Source organism: Stenella coeruleoalba (genome assembly GCF_951394435.1).
Source record: "Stenella coeruleoalba genome assembly, chromosome: 11".
Classification (NCBI taxonomy): domain Eukaryota; kingdom Metazoa; phylum Chordata; class Mammalia; order Artiodactyla; family Delphinidae; genus Stenella; species Stenella coeruleoalba.
In genome coordinates, this window is record NC_137157.1 from 58,502,846 (window position 1) to 58,523,230 (window position 20,385).

A 20,385-nucleotide genomic window follows, 5' to 3' on the forward strand; every position below is an offset into this window, starting at 1 on the left:
AAGCTGCTGGCTTAGGGGCTCAGAGTTGCTGCTCCATGGGCAAAGACCCTGGCAGCTACAGCCACAAAGGCCTGGAGGCTGCGAAGGATCTTGAGGCGGAGAAGGAGGCGCTGCCACGGCTGGCTGGGACTGGGGCTTGGAGTCTGCTCAATCTCCCAGTGGTGACCCTCGGGCTGAAAGGACACAGGACACAATCAGAGAGGACTCTAGATCCTTCACTCCCCCGCCAGGCCCTGTCTCTGACACCTGCAAGCCCCACTTCTCCAGGCCCCTAGTTCATACCTGCAAGAGTTCCCTGAGGCCCAGTAGGGAGGCATGAAGCTGGCCCACAGGGCCATCGGGGAGTAGAGAAGGCTCCCCTGTGAAAATATCTGAGCCCAGCAGCTTCTCGTAAAAAACCAAGCCTTGGTGGATCCTTTGCAAGCAGGACTGGGGAGAAAAGAAAGCAGTGAAAGAAAACAGATACAGGGACTTCCCTGGTGGTCCAGTGGTTAAGACTCCGTGCTTCCACCGTAGGGGGCATGGGTTTGATCCCGGGTTGGGGAACTAAGATCCCGCATGTCACTCAGCGCAGCCAAAAAGAACACCAAAAACAAAAAAGAGAGGGAGAGGAAGAAAGAAAAAGAAAAAAGGAAGGAAGGAAAGAAAGAGAAAAAAAGGAGGGGAAAGCAAAGAGTGAGAAGAAGGAAGGAAGGAAAGAAAAGAGAAAGGAAAAGAAAAAAGATACTTTCTAATTACTTCACCAAAGACCCATCTGATATTTGCCATTCTTAGAAACGGCTGTGATATGAATGTTTGTGTCCCCAGAAAATTCATATTTTGATATCCTGATCCCCGTGTAACTGTATTAGGAAGTGGGACCCTTGGGGGGTTATTAGGTCATGAGGATGGAGCCCTCAAGAATGGGATTATTGCTCTTATAAAGGAGACCCACAGAACTCCCTAATCACTTCCACAATGTGAGGAGACAAGAAGTCTGCAACCTGAAGAGGGCCCTCACTCAACCATGCTGGCACCTTAATCTCGGACTTGCAGCCTCCAGAACTGTGAGAAATAAATGTCTGTGGTGGGCTTCCTTGGTGGCACAGTGGTTAAGAATCCGCCTGCCAATAGCAGGGGACACGGGTTCAAGCCCTGGTCCAGGAAGATGCCACGTGCCACGGAGCAGCTAAGCCCATGTGCCACGACTACTGAAGCCCACGCACCTAGAGCCCATACTCCGCAGCAAGAGAAGCCACTGCAATAGAGCCCACACACTGCAACGAAGAGTAGCCCCCGCTCACCGCAACTAGAGAAAGCCCACACGCAGCCACAAAGACCCAACGCAGCCAAAAATAAATAAAAAATTTAAAAATAAATTTATTTTTTAAAATAAAAAATAAATGTCTGTTGTTTATAAACCACTGAGTCTATGGTTTGTTGTTATAGCAGGCTGAATGGACAAGGACAGATACAACTTTTACTAATTCACCATGGTGTCCAGCTCTGTCCCCAGTCCCCTCTTCCTTGCAGCCCAGCCTCATCTTAGTACCTGACTGTTGTCCCTGAGTCCTTGTGGATCACAGCCATCCTCACACTGGATATGGGGGACATGATTTGTAGTCTCATCATCTTCTTCTCTTGGTAGATCCTGGAATGGAGGAGGGGTGGGAAGAGTAAAGAAAGAAGTACTTTCAAACCCCACCTGGATCCTCAGGCTGTGACTCTCCCTGGAACCCCACTCCCCTGTCCTCTCTTACCCTCTGATGGCTTTCAACCCTCCAGTTTCCACCCTAGGCCACAGAGTCTTCCACTGCAGCCTTGGAGGGCTTGGATAGGCTCCTGTTTGGTCCCAGAGGCTGCCACTCACCACATGTCCCATTGGTTGATGTGCACTCCAGGCCAGCATGCAGAGCTGCTGTGAGAGCTGCTGGCCCCGAACCCAAGCAGGGCTGCTGCCCTCAGGCGCAGCCCGGCCCCGAGCAATCCAGGGCAGCAGCAGCAGCAGCACAGCTCTGCTCCCCAGCATCTCGTTGCCTGCTTCTCAGATCTGGCTGGCTCTGTGCCTTGCAGTCCCTGTGGAATCTCTGTCCACTTCCCCTTGCTCTGAGCCTGATTCTCTTTGTTCTGTGCGTCTCTGGTTTGGTTCCCTCTGTCGTCCACCAAGTTTCTGAGCTGCTTTCTGTAGATTTTCTCCCCTTGTCTCTGAGTCTCTTTTTAAGTTCCCTGCATTGTAAGACCCGCCCTTTATACTAGCAGGTGACTCACAGCAGGTGGGATTCCCCTCCCTGCATCATCTCCCTCCGTGGGGAGCCCAGGTAAGTAGCCTCAGTTCCAGGGGAAATGAGTCGTGTGGTTGCCGTGACTGGAGGCCTGTGATGGGACTTAACGTGTAATGCTCTCCAGGAATCAAAGAGGCTGTAGAAGTGGGTGGGGTGGGAGTAACGAATATTTAAATGAATCTAGTCTCAAGTTCCTTCCTGCTTAACCTTTCCTTCATCTTTTTGCCTCTCTAAGCTATATCTTCCCTCCCTTCAAACCTAATTTCCTCACCCCTGCCTGCCTGAGTAAAAATCAAAACAGAAGCATTCATTTATCTCCCAATAGGATGGCAAGCTCAGTTTGGAATGAAGTTTGGTTCCCACCTGATGTCCTCAATCTAAGAATAAGGGGGCTTCTTAGTCTCTGTTGAGAACGGTGTTATTTTCACTGGGAGACAATGGACATGAAGGCACTTTGTGAACTGGGAAACCACATAAGTTCGGTATAAGGTATTATTGCTCCCTCACTTCAGGCCTCACTCTGGAGGCTAGGAGGGCTGTTGGAAGGAAAGAGCTGTTGCTAAGAACCATCTGATTCCTCAACCTTAGTGGCCTAAGTTTCTTGGGCTCTGTGGGATTCAGGTGATTTGGGGGTGGGGGACACCAGTGTAAGCAAGGGCTAGACATCCAACTGAGATATTCCAGCACCCAGCCCTTCACCGTGGCTAGAAAGTCCAGGGTTCTGGGTAGTTGAAGGTGCACAGTGTCAATGACCCTGGCTGGTCCTTCAGCCTGTTGCATCCATGGGTAAAATCCGCTGACACTGATTTCATCACCATCCCTGATGCAACATTCAGTGAAACAGCTGAGACTGTGAAGTTGGGCGTGGGAGTGGAAGGTGGTCCAAATCTGGGACTGCCCCAACCCCACTGGAGGGTCCCAGGACAATCTGGACGTCAGAATGAGGCCATGGATGACCACACAGACGGCTCCCAAAGGCTTTCCAAGAGGTTGACCCTTTTTCTCTGAGAAACACCCTCGATAGAGGTCTCCCTTCTCATAGGACTATTCAAAACTGCCCAATGAAACCTCTGATTCGAATATGACTCTGCAGTAAATCCACCCTTTGGATAAAACATTTGCAGCATCAGAGAGGTTACCTCAGTTTGAGTGAGAAATGGTTTGCCTCTCGTTACACTGGTGAATACAAATGAAATAAGGAAATTGGGGGTGGGGGTGGGGGTAGGGGAGCTCACCTCACTTTTGTATAATGTCTCCCATGCTTTTCCTGCCTCTGGTTCCCATTCTGGGAGCCCTTTAGGATGGGAGATGGAAGGTGAAAAGCAGGAGGAGGAAGTGGAACGCTGGGGGATGGGATGAGAGGGACAAGGGTGAGTTGGAGGCATGGGGCTTTGTTTCACTTCCTGGTGCTTCGGGAGTTGGGTAGGAAGCAAGGTTGGTGGGGCGATTGTGGGACTGTTGTGTGACAGGAACTACTTCCAGGACTAGGTCTGACCTGGAGCTGCAAGGAGACCTTGACGTCAGCAGGACCTCAACCGTTAATGCAAATTATACTGACAAACAGGCCTTTCCAGTTGGATGCCCAGACGCCAAATCCAGTTGAAGTTTCCCGAGGTGGTTAGTAATGATGGCTTATATCCAACTCTCACTTTACGCCAAGTACTTAGTTTACGCACTTTTCATATATTAACCCATTTAATTCTCACAACAACACAATCAGATAGGTACTATCGTTATCACCATATTACAGATGAGGAAACTGAGGTGCAGAGATAAGTAATTTGCCTAAGATCACTATTAAGTGGCCAGAATTACAGTGCAGACTCCAGATCCTGCATTCTCAGTCATTCCATTATATTGGACACTGAGGCAACACTAAGCATCTTAATAAAGTAGCTCATTTAGCCCAGGTATATCTGGCATCTCAGGCCCTTTAATTCTCACTGTTGAGCCTTTCTTAGAGACCTCAATATAGAAATTTCTCAAGGGTAGGTACTGTCCCTGTCTCTCAGCACCCATCTTTTTACAAGATTTTAAATCTAGGGACCTCTGAAGTCAGATCAGTTTGAGAGACCCTCTGAGTTAAGGTGTTTTTCTCTCCATCAATGACCTCTGACAAGTCTAGAACCCGTCTGAGTCCTGGAAAACTAAATTCTTGGGTTCTTTTATGAAGGTCTATTTACCAGTCTTTATTGAGAGAGAGAAATGCTTTAAAACTGTATCCTCTATGAGGAATTCCTTCCACCAGAGGCCCTCTATGTGGCCTTTAGAAACTGAGCTAAAATACCCCACAGACATCAAACAACCTGGATCTATTCCAAAGCAGTTCAAGCTCAGAGTTGGACCCCAAGAATCCCTAAGTGCTGACGCTAAATCTGTAAGAGTTTGGGGAAGGCAAATGTCTCAATTTGCTATGCCCTGTCCCTCTGAGGAATAATGTCCACGAGCTAGGGGAATTTGATAGCTGAGGAGTCCTGTTCCCTGGAAATATTACCGGCGCCTCTGGGGAGGGAACAATCACAGATGGGAGTTTCAGACGGTTGCCTTTAGAATCATAGAAGATACAGCTACTTGGGCCGTGTTAGGAGGCTGCCTCCCGCTTCCTTTTTTCTCTCCCATGCCTGGAAATGATAGGAAATGCCAGCGAGTTTCGGGGGTTACAGGGTCGGAGGTGGCTGAGTGCTCACAAGAGCACCACAGGAAGAGGGGGTGGACTGGGCCATACTGGGAATACCCAGCAATCGATTCCCAATGCTTTGCCTTGGGCGCCCCTTATTCTAGTTTCTAAAGCTATAGGGAGCATGAAAGTTCGATCTGCAAGCCTGGGGCTCTCTAATTTTGTTTAAAGAAGGCTTAAAAGAGAAGAGGTTACTTTCTAACGCAACAAACAGGGACAAGGTCTGACTACATTTGTCCCTACCCGCGCCCCGTAGCTCTTGCTTTTGCCCAGCTCCCGTGTCACACGTCTTCTCGCGGGGCCGGCTGTACCTGGCTCCTTCCGATTGGCTGAGGTGAGCCCCTAGCCCTTCCTGATTGGAAGCGACGACTAGGAGTGCGCCGTCTTTTCCGTCGTGGAGTTTGGTTGAACCAGAGGCGCGGGGGAGAATTGGGGAAACTGGAATTTCCCGCGGAGCTGACGGCGCTTGTTCTCCCCCGTACTCGTTTTAATTCCACGCGCTCCAAAATATCCGCCATGGAGAAATCTTGGTAATGATCCAATCCCCGTAAGCATCCCGGGAACACATCTGACCCCTTCCCTAATCCCTCCCCTCCCCGCCGCCGGGGGAGAATTATGGGTAATTGATTTTTCTGGTTCCCCCAGAGAATTCTGGGTAACTAGCTATTTCCATCACGTACCCCTACCCCCGCCCCAACTGTGGGTAACTGGCCATTCTTATTTTCCCCTAGAGAATCCTGGGTAACATTGCAGAGGATTCTGGGAAATTGACTTCTCTTGGTCTCCCCTCTCAACCACCTACCCCCACCCCTAATTCTGGGAAACAAGCACGTTAGCTCCCTCTACCTAACCCCTACCCCCGCAGTTGCTGCTCTTACTACTGATGGTTCAGAGATGAACCAGGCAAGTGAGCAGGCCTGAAGAGAGGTGAAAGGGAAGTCAGGGATTAAGTTAGTGGGGTGGTGGGGAGTACAGAGTGCCTAGAGGAGAAGAGGAAGGGACAGCACTTCTCCCACCTCTATCCCAATGCCCATTCCCTTCCTGCTTGTTCGTCCCGTGCCTAGCATTCTCACATTTTCTGCCTGCATCATCTCCTCCCTGCCGGTAAAACTTGGAACACCCTAAATACAAGTACCTGGGCCTACTCCTGACTCAGCTATCTCTTTCCCTTTGCAGGTCAGGATGTCCATTCTAGGTCCACTGGTGTCATCCTGCTGAAGGCTGGGTCAGGCATCCAAAGGGGCTGTGGCAAGGGAGGGTGTGACACGGGTCTAATCTGCTGCCATCATCATCATCATCATCATCATCATCATGAACTTCGAGGTTCTGGACCCTGGACTAGCAGAGTATGCTCCAGCCATGCATTCTACCCTGGATCCTGTCCTGGATGCCCACCTGAACCCCAGTCTGCTACAGAATGTGGAGCTGGACCCGGAGGGAGTGGCCTTAGAGGCTCTTCCCGTCCAGGAGTCAGTGCACATAATGGAAGGTGTCTACTCTGAGTTGCACAGTGTGGTGGCTGAAGTGGGTGTGCCTGTCTCCGTCTCCCACTTTGACTTGCACGAGGAGATGCTGTGGGTGGGAAGCCATGGGGTAAGAACTGTACTCCTTTGTAATGGCTGGACGGAGATGTTGGAGGTCTTTTATCTGGTTTTAACCCAAGAACAGATGCTTTGCAGGGAGCCAGAACTGAGTTGAGGTGATGAAAGTTAGCTGGGTCTCCAAGTCAAGCCAAGAGGAGGGGAGTGGAGGGAGAAAGAGGGAGTCATAGGATCCAGAGATGCTTTACATAGGTGTTCTTTTTCAGAAGGCATCCCAGTTCTACCACAATTTGCCTATTCCATGCTTTGATTAATCTTAATAACTGTACACATCAGTTAGCCTATAGCCATCTAAATATAGTCTCTAATGCTCCTCCTCTGTTTTCCATTTTTATAATTATAGAATATTTTCTTTTCTGGCCGTGCCGCGTGGCTTGTGGGATCTTAGTACCCCCAACCAGGGATCAAACCCGGGCCCTGGCAGTGAAAGCGCCAAGTCCTACCCACTGGACCACCAGGGAATTCCCTAATTGTAGAATGTTTAGTGCATGTTTCTGCATGTGTTACATGGAATCATTTTGTCTTTGGCTGATTATAATCTCTCTGAGAGCAGTTATCATTGTTAATTTCTTAAACTGTATCAATATTGCCAATATGCTAGGGAGCCCAAAGATTTTGTAAGAAATAACATGGTATCCTTGGTTTACTAATTTACCTTCCATAGGGCGGGAATTGTTTTTCCATTGGAATGAGTGGTTTTTTGGGTAATATACTCAATTCAGTAGGCAGTGTCTACTGACAGGCTAGGCCCAGGGAATAAAGCTGAATAAAATATAATCCTTGCCCTCAAGGAGTTCACAGGACAAGGAAAACAAAAAAACATATGAACAGATAATTTTATGGCACTTTAAAAGAAACTAAAATGTTTCACTTAATAATTATGAATTTAGGATATAAACTAATAAATGCCAGTGTGAAAATACGTACTGAGTGTTGGTGAGCATAGAAGAGGATTAGAGGATCTCCAGAAGGAAGTGACACCTGCGTTGAGTCTTGAAGGATGAGTAGGAGTCAGGTGAAGAAGAGGAGGAAATGCTATCTTGGCAAAAGCAACAGGGTAAACAGTGATTCCCAAGATATTATATAGCATGATGATTGCGGAGCACAGGAACTGTAAGCAAGTAGGGTTTACTGGACTAGACGATGAAGCTGAAGAGTTAGACATTTCTTCAGCCAGTGTGTTTTGAGCACCTTTAAGGTGCCAGACCTTGCTCTGGGGTCTAAGTTTGGAATAAGCATTTTAAAAGGCAACACAAATATATTTATGACATATCAGGTGTTGCTTAGAATCCTTAAGAAAAATACAGTGGAATAAGGGAGTTGAGGTATTGAAGGGTGGGAGGTGTTGCTATTTTACATAGTTGGTCAAGGGAAGGGCTCTCTGATAAAGTCACATTTGAGTAGAGACCTGGATGCAGGCCAGGATGTCCATTCTAATCTCCCTAGAAGGGAGGGAGGGAGCCATGCAGATATCGGGGGGAGAACATTCTAAAAAACCTCATATGCTATGCTAAAAGAGTTGAACTGATTCTTCAGTCCACTGAAGGTTTTTATCCAGAAAGACAAGGTCCGGTTTGCATCTTAGGTGGAGTGCTGAGGTAGCAGAATAGAGTTTGATTTAAGGGGTATGGGGCAGGACTCAGTGTGCAGTATGTTGTAGTAGTTCACATAAAATACATTGAAGGCCTGAATGAAGCCCTGTAGAGATTTATCCATGAGAACAGATTTGAGAAATATTTAGGAAGTAAAATAAATAAGATTTAAGTCAACTACCAGTGACTTACTCCACTGAGTAGATCATGGTACCATAGGGAATACAGTTAAGAGGAATTGAAATGGAGTAAAGATGGTGAATTTTTTTTTTAATTTATTTTTGGCTGCGTTGGGTCTCCGTTGCTGCGTGCGGGCTTTCTCTAGTTGTTGCCAGCGGGGGCTACTCTTCGTTGTGGTGTGCGGGCTTCTCACTGCTGTGGCTTCTCTTGTTGCGGAGCACGGGCTCTAGGCTCACAGGCTTCAGTAGTTGCAACACTCGTGGGCTCTAGACCGCAGGCTCAGTAGTTGTGTCACACGGGCTTAGTTACCCTGCGGCATGTGCGATCTTCCCGGACCAGGGCTCGAACCGATGTCCCCTGCATTGGCAGGTGGATTCTTAACCACTGCCCCACCAGGGAAGCCCAAGATGGTGAATTTGATTTAGGATGTAACAAGTTTGAGGTTCTCATGGGATATCTAAAGAGAGACATATAGTAGGTATTTGGATGTATGAGTCTGAAGCTTGAGGCAGTGGTCTGGGCTAGAGGAGAAAAGTAGGATTCATCAACTTTAAGATGAATGGTTAAAACCTTAAGAGTAGGTGAGATTATCTAGGAAGAAAAGTAGAGTGAGAAGATAGGGGGCTGGGAATAGCCATGTTTCAAGAGTGGTCATAAGGGTTGCACGTAAGGAGAAGATAGTGAACTAAGAGTCAGGAGAGAAACCAGGAGTGGATGATGTCATAGGAGCCAAGGATGGCATGAGTTTCACATTCTCTCTATTCCAGCCTGTGACCCACAGTACACATTTCCCAGTTGGCTGGTAGAGATTATGACTTGACTGTGGGGACTTCCCTGGTGGCGCAGTGGTTAAGAATCCGCCTGCCAATGCAGGGGACACGGGTTCGAGCCCTAGTCCGGGAGGATCCCACATGCTGCGGAGCAACTAAGCCCGTGCGCCACAACTACTGAGCCTGTGCTCTAGAGCCCACGAGCCACAACTACTGAGCCTGCATGCTGCAACTACTGAAGTTCGTGAGCCTCGATCCCATGCTTCGCAACAAGAGAAGCCACCACAGTGAGAAGCCCATGCTCCACAATGAAGAGTAGCCCCCGTTCACCACAACTAGAGAAAGCCCGCGCACATCAACGAAGACCCAAAGCAGGCAAAAATTAAATAAATAAATTTATTAAACAAAAAAAAAAGACTGTGGAACATAAGAAAGCCAGCTGGCCATTGGAGGATTGGACCCACATCCCTGACCTTCTGAGCACTGTTCTAACCAACTGAGCCATTACCTATTCAGCAAGGACATTGTGAGGATAAAATGAGGTAGAGTTTATAGAACTACTTTGTAAAGCATTAAACAAACATAAGATAATATTATCAGTGATTTTATCACTAAGATTGGTGCTCAGCCTTATTCCTTAGTCACTGCTAGCCAGAAAGGCCAGGCAAGAGTGGAGAAAAACTGAGCAATGTCCAGTCTCTGATTTGTATCTGGGTTGGCCTTGCCCCTCCACTCAGGATGTCTCTCATCTTTTTGTCCACTACAGGGCCATGCCACGTCATTTTTCGGCCCAGCTTTGGAACGCTACTCATCATTTCAGGTCAATGGCAGTGATGACATTCGGCAGATCCAAAGCCTGGAGAATGGCATCCTTTTTCTTACCAAGAACAACCTGAAGTATATGGCCCGTGGAGGCCTTATTATATTTGATTACCTGTAAGTAGTTTCTCACCTCTGGACTGGGAAAGAGGGTCCCTCACAGAGTGGGAAGTCTAGAGAATGGGAAACTTTTGAGACCCCGGCACCTTAGCTTTTCCTCTCTCACAGGCTGGATGAGAGTGAAGATATGCACAGTCTGCTGCTGACTGACAGCAGCACTCTGCTCGTTGGTGGGCTGCAGAACCACATATTGGAGATTGACCTTAACACTGTCCAGGAGACTCAGAAGGTACAAGCAGGGCCTGAGGTTATTGGGGGAAGTATAAGCTGGAAATGCCTGTGATGTGTGCGACCTTTCTGTTTCTTTGGTCTGTGGGAAGAATCATGCTCACTGGTTTCTCCCGCTTCCCTCCACAGTATGCAGTTGAGACACCTGGAGTCACTATCATGAGACAGACGAATCGCTTCTTCTTCTGTGGCCACACATCTGGCAGGGTGACTGACTACGTTCCACTTTTCCTCCCACCATGGGGCCTGTTTCACCAGATATGTGATTGGGCTCTGCCTTTTCCTCATTTCTGGGACTGTAGTTGGAGGGTGGGAGGAGTGGATTGAGTTCCTACTTAGCCATGTTATACTATGAGATTATCTTTCAGCCTGATGTTTTCTATTGTAAATGGGTATCTCAGAGGCAAAGGGGTAAACAAGAGCTCTCTTTGGGGTCCCATCCGGCTCTTGGCGTCTGTTTTTGCTTTTTTTAATGCTTTAATTGCCTGTATCCTAGAGCCGTAGTTTTTTTTGTTTTGTTTTGGTTTTGTATTTTTTGTTGTTTTTTTTTGCGGTACGCGGGCCTCTCCCTGCTGTGACCTCTCCTGTTGCGGAGCACAGGCTCCGGATGCACAGGCTCAGCGGCCATGGCCCACGGGCCCAGCCGCTCCGCAGCATGTGGGATCTTCCCGGACCGGGGCACGAACCTGCGTCCCCTGCATCGGCAGGCGGACTCTCGACCACTGCGCCACCAGGGAAGCCCAGAGCCGTAGTTCTTTGGGTAGGGGCCTCACAAGGTTGGGTAGGTGGCAGGTCCTCTTCCTGATAGCAGCGTTGACAGATAACCAAGTTCTCTCTTCTTCAGGTTTCCCTGCGAGACCTCCGTACTTTTAAGGTGGAGCATGAGTTTGATGCCTTCTCAGGGAGTCTGTCGGATTTTGATGTGCACGGCAACTTGCTAGCCACTTGTGGTTTCTCCAGCCGCCTCACCGGCCTGGCCTGTGACCGTTTCCTTAAGGTGTATGATCTACGCATGATGCGTGCCATCACACCACTTCAAGTTCATGTGGATCCTGCCTTCTTACGCTTCATCCCTACATATACTTCTCGTCTTGCTATCATCTCCCAGTCAGGTATGAAGGGGATGTAGGATGGGGTAGGAGGAGTTAACGAGTGAAGGGGAACTAGGCACGAGAAGAAGTGTGCTCCCTGGAATTTCTTTGTTGGGGAAAAAGTAACCTTTCTGAGGGATCTCAGGGTCTCACTTAGGTTTGGTAAGAGATTAGAGGTTTTATTTTCTCCGAGTGTGAAGAACACATATACAAAAAATATAGGTAGAGCAGGCAAAACAACTTTAGAACTGTCCTTTGCTGGGTAGCAAACCTCCCTGTGGTTTATGGGAAGGCATCAGATGGTACTTTCTCTTATCTCTAGGAATGGATTTGGGGCCCATCGTTGCTTGATACCAGGGGAAGAGGGTAGGAAGGGCATAAAAGGATGGCTCCCTTTCATCTTCCAGGGCTCAGTGGGCTTCCTTCTCCCTCCTAGGGCAGTGCCAGTTTTGTGAGCCCACAGGGCTGGCCAATCCAGCAGACATCTTTCACGTGAATCCTGTGGGGCCTCTGCTAATGACGTTTGACGTGTCAGCCAGCAAGCAGGCCCTCGCCTTTGGGGATTCTGAGGGCTGTGTGCATCTCTGGACTGATTCCCCTGAGCCTTCCTTCAACCCCTACTCCCGTGAGACCGAGTTTGCTTTGCCTTGTCTCGTGGACTCACTGCCTCCTCTGGACTGGAGCCAGGACCTGCTGCCTCTTTCCCTCATCCCTGTCCCGCTCACCACTGACACGCTTCTCTCTGATTGGCCTGCTGCCAACTCCGCTCCAGCTCCCAGGTTGTACCTCACCTCTGGGCCAAAAGGAGGGAGGGGGAAAGGGCCAAGATACCAGGATTCTCTGCAAGCCGTGTTATTATTCTACTACTTTCCTGATTTTTGTCTACTCTCAGTATTTTCTTTTTTTTCTGGTCCCTTGGGGATTGGGGCTGAATGGGCAGACACCACAACCTTCAAGCCCTAGAACTATGCTGCATTATAGGCGAGCACCCCCTGTGGATGCAGAGATTCTGCGCACCATGAAGAAGGTGGGCTTCATTGGCTATGCACCCAACCCCCGCACCAGGCTGCGCAATCAGGTATGTTCAGAGAGGAGAGGGTCAGCCCCCACCCCAGGCCATTGGTGTTTCTCCTGTCTTTTTCCTTTGGTAGTTCTCATTAATTTTTTTAAAATAAATTTTCTTTCTTTATTTATTTTTGGCTGCGTTGGGTCTTCGTTGCTCTGTGCAGGCTTCCTCTAGTTGCAGCGAGCAGGGGCTACTCTTTGTTGCGGTGCGTGGGCGTCTCATTGCGGTGGCTTCTTGTTGCGGAGTGCAGGCTTCAGTAGTTGTGGCACGTGGGCTCAATAGTTGTGGCTCACGGGCTCTAGAGCGCAGGCTCAGTAGTTGTGGCACACGGGCTTAGTTGCTCCGCGGCATGTGGGATCTTTCCGGACCAGGGCTCGAACCCGTGTCCCCTGCATTGGCAGGCGGATTCTTAACCACTGTGCCACCAGTGAAGTCCCTTCTCATTACTATTTGCTTTTAGTCAGTCAGTAAAGGTTTTTTGAAGCCTGCTGAATTGAAGGTACTATACTAGGTGTTAGGGTTCAGAGACATAAAAGATAGGGTCCCTTGCTCTTAAGAAGTTTAGTGTTCGGTTGGTGAAGGTAAGACCTGTGCATAGCAGAAATTATTTATGTTCTATCATTAAATGCTAAAGGAATGTTAGAAGCATTCAGTGTGAGAGCTGTTTAGAGGGAAAACTGTACTCTGGGCTAGAGTGGTCAGGGAGGGCAGTACTAAAAGAGGTGGATGTTGAGCTGGAAAGGTGAAAGACGGGCAAGTAGATGGTAACAGGGGAGGCTTTCAAGATGAGAGAACAGTGTTACTGAAGTCTCAGAAGGCCTGACAGGGATTATGCTGGAGTGGCTGTTAGTATTGGGAAACAGTGAGAGATGAAGTTTGGAAAGGGGCCAGTTGTGAAGCCTTGCATACCAGTGTATAGCAGAAGTGATGCACCGAAAGGGCCATTCTGGGTGGGGTAGTCTGGTGGCGGCATGCTGGACAGAGTGCACGTGGGGGAGCCCAGTGTGGAAGCCATCGGCATTGTCCAGCTGTGATGAGGTAGGGTGGTGGCAGTGGGAATGAAAAGGAAGCAGTGGATGCTGAAAATCCCATGAAATTAGAAGGTTCAGGACTTGGTGATGATAGCTTCAGTGTTGGAATAAAGGTAGGGGGAAACCAAAGACGATTATACACATCCAACGAGGCTACCTCTTTTTAAAAACCCTAGATTCCTTACCGACTCAAGGAGTCTGACAGTGAATTTGACAGCTTCAGCCAGGTCACTGAGTCACCAATAGGGCGGGAAGAGGAGCCACATCGCCACATGGTCTCTAAGAAATACCGCAAGGTGCTGGGGGATACCAAGGAATGGGCCTTCTGGGATGTGGGGAAAGGTTCCCGGGGAAGGGGGTCACATGAGAAAGAATTGAAGGGCTCATTCAGGAAGCCTTCACCTATCACTCTGGACTCAGGAGGGAGGTTTGGGGGAAGGTTATGGCTACTGCAAAGATTTAGGGGATTCTGAGGGTGTCTTCCTCTTGCTCAGACTGTTTCTGCTTCAGGTGACCATCAAATACTCCAAGCTAGGGCTGGAGGACTTTGACTTCAAACACTACAATAAGACGCTGTTTGCTGGATTAGAGCCCCACATCCCCAATGCCTACTGTAACTGCATGATCCAGGTAAGGCTGGGTGTTCCTGCGATTTGAACATGGCTACTGCTTTTGTTTTTCTCTGTGGGCCCCCCAACCCCTCGTCTTTTTCCAGGTCTCCCCAGCCAAGTCCACTTAGACCTCCTCTACCATTCTTTCCTGGCCCTCAGCCTTCAGGTCTCCTCTGTGAGCTCTGCTTCTTCAGTGGACTCCAGCTCTGTATTCTCCACCATCTCTTAACCTTCCGATTTCTCTTCCTCCCTGTACCAGTTGTCTGCATCATATCTCCTGCTCTTCCCTCCAGGTGCTCTATTTCCTGGAGCCTGTTCGCTGTCTAATCCAGAACCACCTTTGCCAGAAGGAGTTCTGCCTAGCGTGTGAGCTGGGCTTCCTCTTCCACATGTTGGACCTCTCCCGAGGTGACCCTTGTCAGGTCAGTGCCTGGAGACCTGGGACAATAAAAGGGGAAGGGAGGTGGACAGTAGGCAGGGTCATCACTCTGCAGATGGCCACAAAAATGAAAATAACCCTTTTCCACCAACACACTTCCTGGATTCCAGGGCAGTAATTTTCTTCGGGCGTTCCGCACCATTCCTGAGGCCTCGGCCCTTGGTCTGATTTTGGCTGACTCGGATGAGGCTTCAGGCAAGGGCAATCTGGCCAGGCTCATTCAGAGGTGGAATCGCTTCATTCTCACTCAACTGCATCAAGATTTGCAGGAGCTGGAAGTACCCCAGGCTTATCGAGGTGCTGGAGGCAGGTATGGAATTGGGACAGGAATAGTTAAAGCCCCCATGATAAGCCCCACTGTGACTTAAAGGGTCTCCTAACTCCCTCAGTGTGCATATATTGCCCTCCCCATTCTTAGCAGCTTTTGCTCGTCGGGAGACTCTGTCATTGGGCAGCTGTTCAGCTGTGAGATGGAAAACTGCAGCCTCTGCCGCTGTGGCAGTGAGACCGTGCGAGCCTCATCCACCCTGCTCTTCACGCTCTCCTACCCTGAGGGTAGCAACACTGGTATACCCTGCAGCTGGGTTGGGGAGGCTCCCCCAGATGTCCTGTAACATCAAGGAGAGGGTGTTGGGGGGCTAACAGTGGGTACAGGGAGGACCTGGAATGAAGCATCCAGTTTCCCCTCAGATAAAACCGGGAAGAACTGTGACTTTGCTCAGGTGCTGAAGCGAAGCATCTGCCTGGAGCAGAATACACAGGCCTGGTGTGACAACTGTGAAAAGTACCAGCCCACGGTGAGTGGGCTGTTGCACTGGACTAGAGTCCTGCCATGTTGGGGACTCGGCCATGGTCTCATCTGGGACTGGCTGGGTCAGCACCACCATCCAGCGATCTATAGGGAGTGGGAAGAACTCCAACTGGAGGATGCAGATCCAGGCTTAACTGTTCATGTCCAGGTTTCTCTCTCTGTAGGCCGCCTGCCATTCCTTGTTTGTTTTATCCTCTCAGATTCAGACCCGCAACATCTGCCATCTCCCAGATATTCTTGTCATCAATTGTGAGGTGAACAGCTTGAAAGAAGCTGATTTCTGGAGAATGCAGGCTGAGGTAAGGACTGAGTCTGGAAACAGGACTTTAGGAGTACTTTTTAGTTCTTCCCTCTTTTGACTTCCATATATGATTAATGTTCCTGAGGAATTGGATATTTTCTCCTTTGTGTTCAGGTTGCCTTCAAGATAGCAATAAAGAAGCATGGTGGGGAAATCTCCAAGAATAAGGAGTTTGCTTTGGCTGATTGGTAGGTATTGTCTATAGAGTGGTCAAAGGATTGAACTACTCAGGGGCTTCTCTTGTCACTGGTCAGATCTCCTCAGAACAAATTTCCAATTCTCCTGTCCTGATAGGAAGGAACTAGGGAGTCCAGAGGGCATGCTGATGTGTCCCTCCATTGAGGAGTTGAAGAATGTCTGGCTTCCTTTCTCCATTCGAATGAAGATGACCAAGAACAAAGGGCTGGATGTTTGCAATTGGACTGATGGGGATGAGATGCAGGTTGTTGAAAAACTGGGAAGAGGAGGGGGAATAAGGGAGAGAAGGTCCGGGAATTCCCTGGCGGTCCAGTCGTTAGGACTCGGCGCTTTCACTGCTGGGGCCCCGAGTTCGATCCCTGGTCCGGAACTAGAATCCCATAAGCCGCGTGGCGCGGCCCAAAAAAAAAAAAAAGAGAGAGAGAAGGTCGGGGCAGAAGCAAGGCAAGGGGAAGGTGGAATTTAGCATAGGGGAAAAAAGGGAATAAGGCCTAGTATTCACCAGTTGTGGGCTTTTCCAGAGTGACTCAGTTCAGTGTTGGGAGTCATAGATGGGCTAGGATGGAAAGAACCCACCCTCGTCCCCCATCCGTATACCCCAGACTCCCTGTCCTCTATCCCCATTCCCCTTCCTTCCTCATCCTTAAACTTAGCTTAGCAGCCTGGGTACCCCCCTCACAGTGGGGCCCAGCCAGGGCAGAGGAGGAGCATGGTGTCTATGTGTATGACCTGATGGCTACTGTGGTACACATCCTGGACTCACGCACAGGGGGCAGCCTGGTGGCTCACATCAAAGTTGGAGAGACCTACCACCAGCGCAAGGAGGTGAGTGAGGTAATACAGGGCAGGGACACTCCTGGTGGTGGCCACAGTGGAGTCCCAGGTCTGTCCTTATCTGAAGTCTGAGCCAGAATGCTCCAGCCATCACTTTGGCATCACTGTGTCTCTGTATCTCCACAGGGTGTTACCCACCAGCAGTGGTATCTCTTCAACGACTTTCTCATTGAACCTATTGATAAGGTTAGTTGTAATACATTCCGTTCCCCCTTTCATCTCCCTTTTTTTAGCATCCTCATCCTCAGTGCCTGAGAGAGTGCCAGGCAGATTCAGAGGGAGGGATGGGGCCTCAATAATAAAAAGCAGAGCTAAAAATAGCAGCTGAGTCCTGTCTTCTCTCTGACTTGGGATAAAGGGAAAAGGGGCATATATGTAGGCCATTAAGTGCTTTTTCTTTTATAGCATGAAGCTGTGCAGTTTGACATGAATTGGAAAGTGCCTGCTATCCTTTATTACATCAAAAGGAATCTTAATTCCAAATACAACCTGAACAGTAAGTGATACAGTGTAGATCCAAGGGTGTGGGCAATTAGATTGGTCTCAGGAAGAGATCTGGGAAATAGCTTGTTAAGATTAGGACTGGCGACCAGTGTTAATATTTCCAGGGACAGTAGAGCAATTCCTGCTCATCAGGCCTTAAATTTAGAATCTGGAGATACTGAGGGTGTCGAGGGAAGAGGTGATGGGGGGGAAGTGTGATCAAAATGGCTAAGGTTATGATTTTGAGACTAACCATTCTTATCCCCAAGTGAAGATCTCTTTTTTTGGTGATGAACTCCTTATTAAGTCCCTTTTTGATGCCTTTAAACCATAGTTTCTCTGTAACTTTATTTTTCTGGATTTACTAAGGTAAAGTCTAAAGTGAGAATCTTACTCCTTCCTGTCTGTTAACTTTTTTGGCTTTTTTTAGCATATTTCCCGATAATTTTCTGATTTGACCTGTTCTGTCTACCTCCTCTGTCCATCAGACATGATCTTTTTACTCACATGCTTTGATTATTGGGATAACAGTGTAGACCTGGTCTCTGGTAGCCACTCCAGCTTCCCTCCCCTGGTCACTTCCCTCTCCCGAGCCATCTTGTCTTCTGGATTCTCCCTTCCAGTTAAGAACCCCATCGAGGCAAGTGTTCTGCTGGCTGAAGCCTCATTAGCACGGAAGCAGCGGAAGACACATACGACCTTTATTCCCCTGATGCTGAATGAGATGCCACAGGTTGGGGACTTGGTGGGCCTGGACGCTGAGTTTGTCACCCTTAATGAGGTAACCAAGACCAAAAAGGGTGGGGTGTTAGAACAGAACTCTGGGGATATTAGGAGTCATAAGCATTTCTCTGATTTCCTTATGAACTCTTCTCATATAGGAAGAAGCAGAGCTGCGCAGCGATGGCACCAAGTCTACCATCAAGCCAAGCCAGATGTCAGTAGCGAGGATTACCTGCGTTAGGGGCCAGGGACCCAATGAGGGTATCCCCTTCATTGATGACTACATCTCTACCCAGGAGCAGGTAATAGGATGTGGAGATGCAAGTGAGAGAGACCCTGTGCTTATATAGAGTGCCCTAGAACCCAGGGAAGAGTGGCAGGGGGAACTGTGCACCTCGTTTCCTGGGTCGCTTGACCTTTTCTCTATCCCTAGGTGGTGGATTACTTGACTCAGTACTCAGGGATAAAGCCAGGAGACCTTGATGCCAAGATTTCCTCTAAGCACCTTACAACTCTAAAGTCTACCTACTTAAAGCTTCGTTTTCTCATAGACATTGGAGTCAAGTTTGTGGGTCACGGTCTGCAGAAGGACTTCCGGGTCATCAACCTCATGGTTCGGGCAGGGCTCTTTTAAGAGTCTTTCTTTGTGTGTGGGCCCCCCAGGGTATACATTGTGCTTTTGGAAAATGGGAAATTATGGATCCCCTACCTTCAGTCTCCCACTCTTTTATCCCTGGCAGGTGCCCAAGGACCAAGTCCTTGACACTGTTTATCTATTTCACATGCCCCGAAAACGAATGATTTCCCTGCGATTCCTTGCTTGGTACTTTCTGGGTGAGTTGCTCTGCCTTGTAGCTCTTGCTGTGGTCAGCAAGAGCATGAAAATGTGTGAGAGGCCAAGGGGAGTAGCTACGACCCTGGGTTAGTGGTGAGAGTTACTGATGGATTTAATTAGCTTCAGTATCCCTTCTGTGCACTAGGGTTGATGTTTGGCTCTTTCCCTTAAGGGTAGTCAGGGTTTTTTTGTTGTTGTTTATTGGGAGTTGGGAGTGTGAGTAGAGGACATGTCCTTACCTCCCTTTGCTAGGCCCCAAACTATTCCACCTCTACTTTCCCCAGACTTGAAGATTCAAGGGGAGACCCATGACAGTATTGAGGATGCCCGCACAGCCCTTCAGCTTTACCGAAAGTATCTGGAACTAAGCAAAAATGGCACTGAGCCTGAGTCCTTCCACAAAGTGCTCAAGGGCCTTTACGAGAAAGGCCGAAAGATGGACTGGAAGGTGCCTGAGCCCGAGGGCCAGACAAGTCCCAAGAGTAAGGCCTGGGATGGGACAGGGGAAGCTGGACTGGGTGGGTTTTGGTTGTATATGTGAAGATTATACCCACCGTAATAAGAATGATGATGATGTTAACAACAGTACCGCCCCAACAGGTTGTAGTATAAAGCACTTAACAGTTTACAAAGCACTTAATCCTCAAAACATTCAGTGAAATTGATTTTATTATTGAAACTCTCTATTGGTCCTAACCTCTTCTTGCCAAGTTCTAAAATGTTTGGGGCAGGTCCACGCCCTCTTTCCTCTTGCATTTTTCCTTCATAAGAAGTGCCCCAGGTGCTTTTTCTCCACTCATCTTAGGAGTCAATGCTCTTTGTTTTGTCTCTGACAGATGCAGCTGTCTTCTCTTCAGTGCTGGCGCTCTGACCTCACCCTCTCCCAACGAACAATTCCCTCTCCCTTCAGTTTTCTGTGGCCCTAGAAGTGGGAGATGGCTTCCCAAGTTGGCTATACCCTGTCTACTTCCAGAATTGGACTTGCTCAGGGTCTACAGATGGTGCTATTAATAGAACTGGAATGCAGCAGAACTGTTGCAAAGGGTCTAGGAGCCAGATTCCTTTTTCATCCTTTGCAAAATAGTGGGCCAGAAACAGAGTCTAGAATTGACCCAGATGGAAAGTAATTCATATTCTTAATAGATATCCTGGGTAATTAATGCCCAGGCAAAGAAGCTCCTGGAACCAAAACTCTCAGTTTCTAGTTGGCTAAGTACTGAAGTCCAGGACAATGACAGGATACAACAATAGCTCAAGACCTAGCTTAAGTCTGACTGCTTGAGGGTTGCCTGGAGGGGCCAGCATTTAGAGTCTGGTGGTCCCAAGCAAACCAGTGTTGCCAACATTATTATTGCCGAAAGGGCCTTTGGGTCCTAGACAAAGCTTCACTGCTGGCTTCACTCCTGTTGACAGCTGAGAAGCATCTGTCTTCCATCCACTCTCCTGTTCCAGGTTTTGTTTTCATGTTATTTTTTAAAAATTTTTGTCTTAAACTGCATGTTTTATAAAATAAAAACAAAAATATTATTGAGTGTCATCTATCTCATTAGAAATGTGTGCGTGTGGGGTTCTCTTGACTTCAGCTCTCCTCTCTGTGTTTCTGTTACAACTGGAAAAAACTAAGGCTTTCAAATTTACACCCAGAAATGAAGGTAAAACTCTGGAGTCCAAAATTTAGGATATTGGAGGAGAATGCCTTTCCTGGGCAGTGTTA

General features: G+C 48.5%; 2 protein-coding genes across 7 annotated transcripts; one reads left to right on the forward strand and one right to left on the reverse strand.

Moving 5' to 3' along the window:
- Position 1: 1 nt before the first annotated feature.
- IL23A (interleukin 23 subunit alpha) lies at positions 2-2,279 on the reverse strand. The gene is made up of 4 exons (XM_079936924.1): positions 1,850-2,279; positions 1,532-1,630; positions 283-429; positions 2-173 (listed from the first exon to the last, which is right to left on the reverse strand). Exons 1-4 carry the CDS (start codon positions 2,006-2,008, stop codon positions 12-14), a joined length of 567 nt encoding a protein of 188 aa, XP_079793050.1. The 5' UTR covers positions 2,009-2,279; the 3' UTR covers positions 2-11.
- Positions 2,280-5,163: 2,884 nt separating this feature from the next.
- Positions 5,164-20,243, forward strand: PAN2 (poly(A) specific ribonuclease subunit PAN2). 6 transcript variants are annotated; one of them, XM_079936152.1, is made up of 26 exons: positions 5,164-5,468; positions 6,115-6,531; positions 9,848-10,017; positions 10,129-10,249; positions 10,378-10,455; positions 11,093-11,360; positions 11,776-12,118; positions 12,321-12,417; positions 13,613-13,732; positions 13,947-14,066; positions 14,341-14,469; positions 14,597-14,796; positions 14,905-15,053; positions 15,177-15,283; positions 15,498-15,596; positions 15,713-15,786; positions 15,893-16,040; positions 16,478-16,621; positions 16,757-16,816; positions 17,036-17,126; positions 17,737-17,894; positions 17,995-18,138; positions 18,270-18,449; positions 18,577-18,670; positions 18,956-19,153; positions 19,508-20,243. In XM_079936152.1, the coding sequence occupies exons 2-26, from the start codon at positions 6,250-6,252 to the stop codon at positions 19,540-19,542; spliced, it is 3,609 nt and encodes a 1,202-aa protein (XP_079792278.1). In that variant the 5' UTR covers positions 5,164-5,468; positions 6,115-6,249; the 3' UTR covers positions 19,543-20,243. The 6 variants fall into 6 exon arrangements, with proteins under 6 accessions (XP_079792278.1, XP_079792280.1, XP_079792279.1 ...); XM_079936154.1 differs by having other exon boundaries at positions 14,905-15,041; XM_079936153.1 differs by having other exon boundaries at positions 5,165-5,468; positions 14,908-15,053.
- Positions 20,244-20,385: the final 142 nt, after the last annotated feature.

Excerpts from the sequence above, each read along its gene's own strand:
- IL23A (XM_079936924.1), bottom strand. The coding sequence starts at position 2,008 with ATGCTGGGGAGCAGAGCTGTGCTGCTGCTGCTGCTGCCCTGGATTGCT. Across the intron at positions 1,631-1,849 it reads ATCAACCAATGGGACATGTG|GATCTACCAAGAGAAGAAGA; the intron begins GTGAGTGGCAGC and ends CCTCCATTCCAG. Across the intron at positions 174-282 it reads GCCTCAGGGAACTCTTGCAG|CCCGAGGGTCACCACTGGGA; the intron begins GTATGAACTAGG and ends GTGTCCTTTCAG.
- PAN2 (XM_079936152.1), top strand. The coding sequence starts at position 6,250 with ATGAACTTCGAGGTTCTGGACCCTGGACTAGCAGAGTATGCTCCAGCC. Across the intron at positions 16,817-17,035 it reads TCATTGAACCTATTGATAAG|CATGAAGCTGTGCAGTTTGA; the intron begins GTTAGTTGTAAT and ends TTTCTTTTATAG. Across the intron at positions 18,450-18,576 it reads TCCGGGTCATCAACCTCATG|GTGCCCAAGGACCAAGTCCT; the intron begins GTTCGGGCAGGG and ends TATCCCTGGCAG.